Genomic DNA, 11,665 nt, shown 5'->3' on the forward strand with positions numbered 1-11,665 from the left:
AAATGCAAAGAAATTGTGCAAGATGTTCAGGAACAGTTTACATACAATCTTTAAAACACGTTAAAACCAAATTGTCTTCTGCAAGTTTCTAAAGCCAAATAAATGTAAACCAAAACTGGTTATTTGCCTTTTTATGTAGCCATACAGCTAAGCTATAATGTAAAAAAAAATTAGTATTGAAATTTCATTTAACACAATCATTAATAACAACATTTTATACCTGTTTATTTTCTAAACAATAAAATGTGATTGGATTCAGTTTAATTGCAAAGTTCGGAATGACTAAAAAGAGCAAAAAGTAAAGGATAACTGTAGGTTAAGAGGGAATGAAATCCCCTTCCCAAAATCCAACAGAATATTTGTAGAGGTTTTTTTGTTTGTTTGTTTTTGAGACAGAGTCTTGCTCTATTGCCAGGCTGGAGTGCAGTGATGTGATCTTGGCTCACTGCAAGATTTTGCAAAGATCTTGTCTTCTTTTTGCAGATAATATTAATCCTTAGTCTTTACCAGGGCCATAAAAGCCCTGTATGACCCAATCCTCTGTTATCTTTCTGGTCTAATCTCTTAGACCAGACGAGATTAGACTTATTCTGGTCTATTCTTCATTCATTCAGCTCTAGTCAGGTGGCTTCCGTGATAGCAGTATGGCAAGAGCCCGCCCTGCACTGGCTTGATCTGCCACCCTCTAGGACTTTTCTCCTATATAACTTACCCCTTTACTTTCTTTGCTACCTTGCTCCATGTTATCTTTAACACAGTTCTTCCCTGACTTCCCCATATAAAATACTCCCACAATCATTCTCTATAGCTCTCATCATGCTTGATTTTTCATCATTGCACTTATCATCTGCCATATTATAATTTCATTAATTTCTTTACCAGTTATCTTCCTTGACTAGAATTTAAACTTCATGAGAGCAGGCTTTGTCTGTATTGCTCACTGCTGTGTTATCATCTGGTACATGTATGGAGTTCAATAAAATCTGTTAAATGAATAAGTGACAAAAAAAATTCAGTCCCTTAGATGAAGAAAAGCCCTTGGAAAGACTGGGACCACTTAAGAAAGAGTTTTTATATAAGTTAGCATGAAAATGAAATGTTTATTTTATAAAATATAGATCTCAACATATTTTCATTCTACCAGTAACTGACTACTCTATGGGATTATCTAAGGAGGATGGTTATATCTACCATCCTCTAAAAGATACATGCAATGATAAAGCTCTAAAAGGTACATGTAAAGTATAATGGTAAAGCTCTAAAAGATACATGTAAATGATAGCCTGTTAAAGCAGGGGTCCCCAACTTTCATCCCTGTTAGGAACCAGGCTACATAGCAGGAGGTGAGCAGCCAAGCAGCCTGAGCTCTGCCTCCTGTCAGATCAGTGGCAACATCAGATTCTCATAGGAGCCTGTGAACCCTCTTGTGAACTGTGCATGAGGGATCTGAGGGATCTAGGTTGCATGGTACTTAAGAGAATCAAATGCCTGATGATCTGTCACTGTCTCCCATCACCCCCAGATGGGATAACCATCTAGTTGCAGAAAAACAAGGGACTCCCACTGATTTTACATTATGGTGAGTTGTATAATTACTTCATTATATATTACAACAGAATAATAACATAAGTAAACTGTACTATAAATGTTATGAGCTTGAATCATCCCCCAAATCATCTTCCCCAGCCCTCCATCTGTGGAAAAACTCTTCCATGAATTTGGTCACTGGTGCCAAAATGGTTGGGGACCACTGTTTTAAAGGATAGAATTATAAAGAAAAATGAAAGCCCTTCTGGTAGATGAGGGCCCTGGAATCACTTAATTTAGCCCCTTGATTATTTTTACTTTATAGTTAAACATAATAGAACAATATAGAAGTTTAAGCCCCCCTTTTGTTCTCCCTAACCTTATACCCCTCCCTACCTTCTCAAAGGCAACTACCATTAATCCAGTGTGTAAAATTTCCAGTTGTTACTTCAAGTTGTTCCTTGTATTAGATACACAAAAATCTATAAGCAACATACACTGTTCTGTGAAGCTTTTAAATGTTTATGCAAATTCCATTACTTTGTACATATTCTACAATTGTTTTTTAACTCAACATTATTTTTGAGATCCATCCATGTTCATATACTTAGATGAAGTTCATTTACTAAAAAGTTTCCCACTGCATGAATAATCAAATTTATTCATCAATTCCTCTACTGAAAGGTAATTATGTAGCTTCCAGTTCTTCTACAAACAATACTGCAATAAGTGTCTTCGTACATGTCTCTTGGTATATGCCCATAAGAATTTCTAAGCTATAAATCTAGAAGTCAATTTTCTAGGGCTTATAAATGATTTTGTTTAAATTTTATTTTATATTAACACATTTCTCTAACACTTCCATCCATTTATACTTCCATTAGCAGTATATGATAATTCCTATTTTCCTATTACCTTGCATATATATATGCCATTTATACATGCTATATGTAATACATATACTAAAAGGTTACTATTCCAATGGATATAAAATGGTATTTTTAAAAAATTGTCTTTTCCCCAATTATTAGCAATGTTGTGTGCCTTTTCACCTGCCTATTAGACATACGGATTTTCTCCCCCATGAATTGTTGGTTCCTAACCTTTGCATATTTTTAAGTGGAGCTATTTCTTATTACATTATAGTAGCTTCAAATACTCTAGATACTATTTCTATTATATATATTTAACTTTGTTAATAACTTTTCTTTAATAAAAGTTAACATTTTTGATCTAGTCAAACAATTCTTTCCTTTATGAGTTATTTTTATGTCTTAAGAAATCCTATCTAGTTAAGGTTAAAGGAAGTCTATATTTTATTCTAGAAGTTTTGAAGGTAGCTTTTCTCATTTTGATCTTTACTCGAATTGGAATTTATTCTTGTGTATGGTATAGTGTAATATACACTACATAGTTTTTCCATCTGGGAATCCAATTGTTCTCTATTTTATTATACCAAATTTCTATATGTGCTTGAATCTGTTTCTGGCCCTTCTTTTCTGTTTTATTATTAATCTACTTGTCTATCCCTAAGCCAACATCACATTTTGAATTTATTACTGATATAAAAATAAGGTCTAGTTATTTGATTGCATGACCCCCTTTGTTCATTTCCAAAACAGTCTTGACAATTCTTGGACCTTTGTTTTTCCAGCTGAATTTTTTGATCAGTTTTTCTAATTTCATAAAGTTCTCCTAAACTTTATGGAGTATTTTATTTTTGGACTGTATTGATGTTACAGATTAAATGAGGGAGATGACTGATAATTTGGATTTATTTTTTAACTGTCTTTGAAATGTCATTTCCCTTCTGAATATTTTGTTAGAAAAAGCACAGGGCAGCTTACAGATGGTATTAAATTATATCTCTGTGTTGACGTGCAGTGAAACTATTGGTTTTCTATATGTTGACCTTATCTCCAGTAAACTTCATGAACTCTTGCTAGTTCTAATAGTATGTAAAGTCTTTTTTTTTTTTTTTTTTTTTTTGAGACACTGTCTTGCTTTTGTTGCCCAGGCAGGAGTACAGTGGCATGATCTCAGCTCACCGCAACCTCTGCCTCCTGGGTTCAAGTGATTCTCCTGTCTCAGCCTCCTGAGTAGCTGGGATTACTGGCATATGCCACCACCCTGGATAATTTTTTATTTTATTTTTGTTTTACTAGAAACGGGGTTTCTCCATGTTGGTCAGACTAATCTCAAACTCCCGACCTCAAGTGATCTGCCCACTTCAGCCTCCCAAAGTGCTGGGATTATAGGCTTGAGCCACTGCACCCAGCCAGTTCTAATAGTATGTAGATTCTCTTGTAGATAATCATTTCATTTATAATTAATATTTTTCTTCCTTTCCAATTTTTGTGTCTCCCCCCGCTCGTTTTTCTTATCTAATTACTTTGGCTAAAATCTTCAGCATAATGAAGAGTAGCAGTGATAGCAGGTATTCTTGTTTTGTTTCCACATTAAATAATTTACTTCTAAGCTTTTTGAAATCAAGAATAATGCCGGTAACATGTGTTTTGGTAAATACTCTCTATCATTTTAAGTTACTTTTCTTTTAGTCCTCTTAGTATGATATTTAAGGCCTTTGCTCTTCTGTTCTCTCTGCCAAGGAACATTTTTCAAAAGTGCCATCTGCCTGGCTTGCTCCCTTACTTTTCTGTGCTCAGTAGTTCAAACATTATCTCCTTAGAAACCTTCCCTGACCGTGTGTGTATCTTGTCACTCTTGTCTTTTATGTCGCTTTATTTATCTTTATGATAATCCCTGCAACGGGCACTTCACTGTTTGTCCAACATCCCCACTAGCTTTATAGGGAAAGAAGCTTTATAGGGTAAGATTTGCTTACTACTACATTCCCAACACTAGGAACAGTACCTGGCAAAGAGGTTTATCTATGCATCTTTTAAAAAAAACTAGCTTTCAGTTTTTTGATTCAGATTTTTTTGACATCTCATCAGTTTTTATTTATTTTTTGTTTTTCTTCTGCATTGTATTTATGCTGTTAAAGTTGAATACAAAACACATTTTCCCTTTACTTTGTTTTTAACAAGCACGAACAAGAAACACTTTTTCTATTCCTGAAAAATTTCCATAAACTGGAAACTACAAATTTTGCTATGGAGTATTTTGTTATTTAATTATAAATATTTTACAATTTAATATCTGTTCATGTATATGTATGTACTTTATTTTTAAACTATCTACTACCAATCAATTATTTTTCATTTCAGCCAAGAAATATGATGAAAACTTCCTTTGGGACCCAAGTCATAGTCATATTTTTAAAGAATCTATGTATCCTTTAAGTAAATCGATATTCTCTATTTGCTAGAGGGCTTTCCATATTAATCTATATATAATCAAGTTTACTAATTATGCTGTTTAAATATTTTGTTGGCTTTTTATCTACTGGATTCTGACATATATTAAATATCCAACAACAACCAGACATTTATTAATTTCTCCTTGAAACTGTCAATGCTTGCTTTCTTAACGTGAAGACTATACTGCTAAGACTATATATAAATAAGACTATAATTTTTACATTTTCTTGGTGGTATATTCCCTTTGTCATGATCTAGTGTCCTTTAAACTCAGTAATGCCGTTTTGTCTTAAACTCTACTCTGTTGCTTATTAATTCTGTTAAACCATCTTTCTTTTTGTTTTCTGGTTTTTACTACAGATGAGAAGTTTGTGGTCAGTCTCCCTTTCCTCATGTGGTTTATTCTTTTTAATTTAATCATCAATTCATTTTTAAATGAGAATATTTCCTCCAGGTCTCTTGTGATTTGAAATTTTTAAATTATGAACTTATCTTCACAAAGATTGTTTTTCAGAGGAGTCTTATATCCTCTGGCTTATGGAAGCAGTTCACATTTGTTTCTGCTGAATCTCTAAGGGTTTAATGGTTCCAGACCAATTTTTATACCAATTTATTGATTTAGAGTCCTTGTACAAAAAGGAAACTATTATATTAAATTCCAAATTCATCTATAATATAGGCTTAAGGCTCCAGATCTTGTATTTTACTCTTCTGCATGCCCTGAGGAAAGAGCAAGCTTACCTGAAACTGCCTGGGTCTGTCTGTGGGTTCCCTTTTTCAGTCCCATTTCATAAGTAAAAATCTCTTTTCAGGCTCTATGCTTTAGTTGATGAGTTCCAATTACCTTGTGAGGGCACAGAGTATGTAGCCTAGACTTTCTTATGAACATTAAGACATCAATTCCCGGCATTTAAGGTCTGTATGAGGACATGAAAACCACTATGAGCCATTTAGGAATTAGTTCCTGCTTACCGCCTTTCTTAAGTAAGCTCCCCTGGCTCCTTGTTACTAGCACCTATGAATTTAACTTCTCTATTTGAAGGTTTTATATACGTATATAATTTCTCTGTATATATCTTACCAACAGTTTATATCTGGAGTATGGGGTGAGAATACTGCCACAAGAGCTCAACTATTCTGTCTAGAAGTCTTTTACTATATGTGTATATACATATACTATATGTATACATATAAACTGTATATATAAATTATATAATATACACATATCTATACATATGTGTGTGTACATAATAAACACACCATAGTTTTGTATCAGTATTAATAGAATATTTTTGGAAACTTCCCCCAAATTCCACCACTACAACCACTAAATAAACTCTTTCCTTTTTTCCCATATTCTCTCTAGTATGTATTCATGAACATACCTAATTTTTAACACAGCTATAATCAAAGCATGGTATTATTTAAATTTACCAAAATCATGTTCCACTAATAGTCTTCAAACTTACTGTATTTTTTATAATATTCCATTTAGTGGATGCTTCATAATTTCCTAAAATATTACCTGAATATACTTTTTTAATTGTTTCAATTAAAATAATGCTCCCATGTTCTGCTTCAAATAATGACAAGTTAACATACATTAAAATGAACTTGCCACACATAACAATAATACACTCTGGACAAAAAAATATAAAAACAAATATTAAGTAAAAAGGGTAATCAAAAGCAGGTAGCAACTGGAAGAAAGTTAGCCTTAAATGAGAAAACTGTACTGGTAGAATTTTTTTGTTTTAGACAGAGTCTTGCTCTGTTGCCCAGACCAGAGGGCAATGGCACAATCTCGGCTCACTACAACTTCTGCCTCCCAGGTTCAAGTGATTCTCCTGTCTCAGCCTCCCGAGTAGCTGGGATTACAGGCACATGCTGCCGTGCTTGGCTAGTTTTTTGTATTTTAGTAGAGACAGGTTTCACCATGTTGCTTAGGCTGGTCTAGAACTCCTGAGTTCAAGCAATCCACCCACCTCAGCCTCCCAAAGAGCACTGGTAGAATTTTTATAAGGCTTTTGCCTGAGGATACTCATCAGCCCATGTGGCAATGACCACAAAGAACTGAAGCAGCAATCTGTTGTCTTGCTAGCTTAAAAAGGACAAAGTTTGGGGTTGCCAAGGCAGCTTAAAAGTGAAAGGTGAAATCCCAGAAAAAAAAGTGCTGCAAAATTTCTATATGAACTATGCCCAATATTTGAATGACCCTGTTTGAGGAAGGCTCCAAGATTCTCCACAAAAAGAAACAGCTCTAAGGTGGAAGGATCTGAGATGAGATTTCTGCTGCTGGCTGTCACAGAAAAAATAAAGTTGCGATTTTATTCCAGTCACGTTATATGTCTACTAAGACAAAAATCAACACTCATCAGAGAAAAAGAACAAGATCCAAAGTCTTTAACATATCACCCATAATACCCAGTACACAAGCAAAATACACTAGTGTGAACAAACAGGAAAAAAAAAGACCTAGAGTCAATAGAAAAAGCAGCTCACAGATACCAAATCCTGAATTATCTAAATGTCAGAATTAGCAGACAAGGATGTCAAAGCAAGTATTATAACATGTTCAAGCATTTAAAGAAAAATATGGCCATAATAAATGTTTCTATGGGGAAATCTCAGCTGAGAAATGGAAGCTATGAAAAACAACCAAATAGAAGTTCTAGAACTTAAAAATTATCATGTCTGAAATGAAAAATGCATTGGATGACCTTAATTGGAGATCAGATGGCAGAGAAAGGGTCACTTAACTGGAAAATGAATAGGTCTATTGAATTGAAGAAAAGACTTTTGAAAATAATAAACAGAGTTTCAGAAATTTGAAGTGCAATATCATGTCTAACTATGTACAATATGAGAGGAGAGATGACAGAAAAATATAATATTTAATAAATGGCCGAAGTCTTCCCAAATTCTATGAAAAATACAATCTTCTAGATCCAAGAAGTTCAGAAAATTCCAAGCCAGGGTAATTATAAAGAAACCCACACATAGTCAAAAGGATGAAAAAACAAAGATAAAAAGCACACTGTGAGAGAAGCCAGAAAAAAGTAACATTGTATGCAGTGAAAAAGTTATATGAATGAAACCTGACTCATATCTAACTTCTGCACAGTAAATTGATTTGCAGCAGAGGTACCAAAGCAATTCAAAGGACAATAAAAAATCTTTACTACAAATCCTTATGGAGTGACTAGACAGGTTTGTAAACACATGTACAAACCTCATAGTATAGAAAAATTTGAGCTGACGCTTAAAGTGTCCAGAAGAAACGCATAGGAAAATATTATGATGTGAGAGCTGACAAAGATTTCTTAGGGTTACAGAAGCAATAAACTTTTTTTTTTTTTTTGAGACAGTCTCGCTCTGTCACCCAAGCTGGAGTGCAGTGGCATGATCTCGGCTCAATGCAACCTCTGCCTTCCGGGTTCAAGTGATTCTCCTGCCTCAGCCTCCCAACTAGCTGGGATTACAGGCGTGTGCTGCCACACATGGCTGATGTTTATATTTTTAGTAGCGATGAAGTGTTGCCATGTTGGCCAGGCCCGTTTTGAATTCCTGATTTCAGGTGATCCACCCACCTCAGCCTCCCAAAGTGCTGGAATTAAAGGCTTGAGTCACCATGCCCCGCCACAATAAACATTAAAAAAAAAAAAAAAAAAAAAAAGACATTGGGAGGCCAAGGTGGAAGAATTGCTTAAGGCCACAAGTTTGGGACCAGCCTGGGCAACACAGAAAAATTCTATTTCTACAAAAAAAATTTTAAAAAGCCAGGCATGGTGATGCATGTCTGTAGCCCCTAGTAACTTGGAGGCTGAGAATTGCTTGAGCCCAAGAGTTTAAGGCTTCAGTGAGTTCTGATCATGTTACTGTACTTCAGCCAAGACAACAGAGCAAGACCCTGTTTCTAAAAATAAAAATAAATCAGCCTCCATCAAAATGAGAATAATCTATTCACTGAAAGACATTGATTAAGTAAGAAAATAAACCACTAACTAAATAAAATACTTGAAAAACATATCTGACAAAAGACTTATGCCCAGAATACATAAGGAACTCCTACGACTTCATAGTGAAGACAGGTAACTCAATTAATAAAAATCAAACAACTGGAATAGATATTTCACAAAAAAAGGTACACAAACGTCCAATAAACATATGAAAAGGAATCAAGGAACCTTGGTTTCCCTGGTAGCTTGGTATCCTTCAAGGAATCCTTGAGTCCTTGGAAATACAAATCAAAATTGCAATGATACACCATTAGGAAGCTTAAATTAAAAATGCTAAAAACCCAAATATTGGCAGGGATTTGAAGCAACCACAACTTTCATACATTTATGGTGGGACTGTGAAAGATAAAACTACCTTGGACTAGTTTAGCAGTTAAATACAAACCTACCATAAGTATCTATCCAACAGGAATAAACTAGATGTCCACAAAACGAGTAAGAGTGTTCATAGAATCTTTATAATCCAAATTGGAAACAATACAAATGATATCAATGTAAGAATGAATAAATACTTTGTGGCACATTCACACAATGGAGTACTACTCAGCAATTTAAAAAAGCCGATACATACACAAAGGAGCATGGATGAATCTAATAGATATTATACTGAGCCATATAAAACACTAGAAAACTTCATTCTGTATGATCTTATTTATATGAAGTTCTAGAGTAGATAAAATTAATCTATGGTAACAGAAAAATAAGAAAAAGTAGCTGTCTCAAGATAAGGCTTCCATGCTGACTGGGAAGGATCATGTACAGACAACGTAATATAATGTTCCATTTCCCCTTTTCAGGAAAGAATTTTGCCTACTGCTGGGAGTGCAGTGCAGTGCAGCACAAAGCCCTTGGTCTGTCAGGATTCCGTGTCTTCGCCCTTGGGTATGATCATCCAGGCTGAAGAAAACATCACTTCTCAAGGTCATAGCAATTTCCAGGGACAGCCCATATTTAGACAGTAATCAACATGGGGATATTAGGGCCGAGCCCCTTTCCTCAACTTGAGACAGCTCTGATGGGTCATTCTAGCTTCGTAACTCTTCAGCATTGCAGCTCAACTTTCCCACTGCCCAAACTGTTTCCTTCCCATCCATTCCCTTCCATAGATATGAATCTCAAGAGCATTCCCTAATAAAGTGGTTCTTAAAATATGATTCCTGGACTAACAGTATTAGCATACCTGGGAACTAGCTAAAATGCAAATTTATGGGTCTCACTACAGACCTACTGAATTGGAAAGCAGAAGCACCATCTACACGCAAAGAGCGTCCTATCAACTTTTTGTGTCTCACTCTTAAATATACTGAGATGGACAGACAACTGGAAAAAATTACCCAATATGAAAAAGAGAGAGAAAAGGGGGTGAAATCCTTACTTGGAAGAAATAACACTGTGTAAAAAGAAAACAAAGTTTTAATCCTCACAAAGGTTAAGACAAAACACTGCATTCAAGAAACACAAATAAATATTTTTAAAGTATATTTAGAAAGTTAAAAAGAGATGTCTTAGAAATTAAATCTGTTTAGGCTGGCTATTTTCTGTTTGCTCTTTGAAATCACTCTCTCTACCCTCTGTGATAACCCAGGAAGCTGGCCTTTTTACCATCAGTAGGGCTCCCTTCCTCTCTGGCCAATGTTTGTCACTGTTAGGGGGTAACAGAAGAGAAAGGACCTGGCTCTCTCTAACAGGCAATGAGTAGTGGTTTGGCAAACTGTGCTTCTTCTCAGCAGGTTTTGTAGTATCTTTTTGAGTCAATAAGTTATAAGAACCTAAAACTCTGATTAAAAATTAAATATATGAAAATTCAAGTAAATAAAATTTTAAATTAAAAAACTTCAAATTTATCAAAAAAGAAATTGAATTATCTACAGACAAAGGAGTTAGAAGAATATATTTGGAATTATCTATCTTTTTACCATTCCTCCAACTAGTTAAGATCAAGCATTTTCAGCAGCTGGAAAACATGCACAAAAATACGCATATCACTCAATAACAAACCACCAATGCACATGTGAGCCTGCACTTCATAAAAGTACATAATATATGACTTTTAAATATTTCATAATTTAAATGTGCATTTATTTTGGGGTTTCTTAAACACGTTTATTTTATACATATTTATTTCAATTAAAATTTTGACAGACTAAAAGATTGTATTTTATCAGAGTCCATTTACAGGCAATTTGGAACACTGATTTCTCATGGAAAAAAACCCAGACAGATAGTAATTATTACACTCTGTGGAACTGAATGGCCAGGAAAACTGACCTCTTACTGCAAACCAAGTGCATGGACAAAAGCCCACCCCTGCAGTAGCAGCGTCTTGATGATGAGTTGAATGGAGACATAACATCTTATGTTGTGCCCAGAAGGTAGGGTAAGGCTCAAAGCTGCAAAAGGAAAATGTTCTCATAAAGACAAGATTCAGGTGCTGCTTGCTGCCACACTCCACAAACACACCCTGTCTGTGCCAAGGGCTTGTGACTGCCATGCAGCAAGAATGAGCACAATATACTCTCACTCTCACTCTCAGAGCAAGTATTTTCCCCTTTTCGAGAGAATGAATTCAGGAAGTTCTTTACCAAAATGACAGCATTTGCTCCAAGGCACCAAAGGTATAAAGCTTTTTAGAAAATACACAGAAATAAACAGACTTAACATGGGAATTAGTTCTTAATGGTGGAATCTGTTACTACTGTAACTAGTGTAATAATTACTTCAGATAGATTACAATCAAAATGCATATCAAATAGACTGTGCTGTGTGAGGGAATGTGTGACCAAAGAGTATTCTTAC

At 34.8% G+C, this 11,665-nt stretch overlaps 1 protein-coding gene across 16 annotated transcripts in view; it reads right to left on the reverse strand.

The window, feature by feature from the left end:
- The window catches only part of RFX7 (regulatory factor X7), a 166,456-nt gene that overhangs the window by 97,328 nt on the left and 57,463 nt on the right, over positions 1-11,665 (reverse strand). For 2 of the 16 annotated variants that reach the window (XM_078334276.1, XM_078334274.1), the window contains exon 2: positions 11,138-11,259. The exons of 11 other annotated variants lie outside the window; for them this stretch is intronic. In XM_078334276.1, the coding sequence (XP_078190402.1) occupies positions 11,138-11,217 (80 nt within the window). In that variant the 5' untranslated portion in view covers positions 11,218-11,259. Of the gene's footprint in view, positions 1-879; positions 7,845-11,137; positions 11,260-11,665 lie in introns of those variants that run through there. 3 more of the 16 variants (XM_078334277.1, XM_078334278.1, XM_054239681.2) reach the window with 2 other exon arrangements.

The sequence above is a fragment of the Callithrix jacchus genome, chromosome 8, assembly GCF_049354715.1.
Source record: "Callithrix jacchus isolate 240 chromosome 8, calJac240_pri, whole genome shotgun sequence".
NCBI classification, from domain to species: Eukaryota; Metazoa; Chordata; class Mammalia; order Primates; family Cebidae; genus Callithrix; species Callithrix jacchus.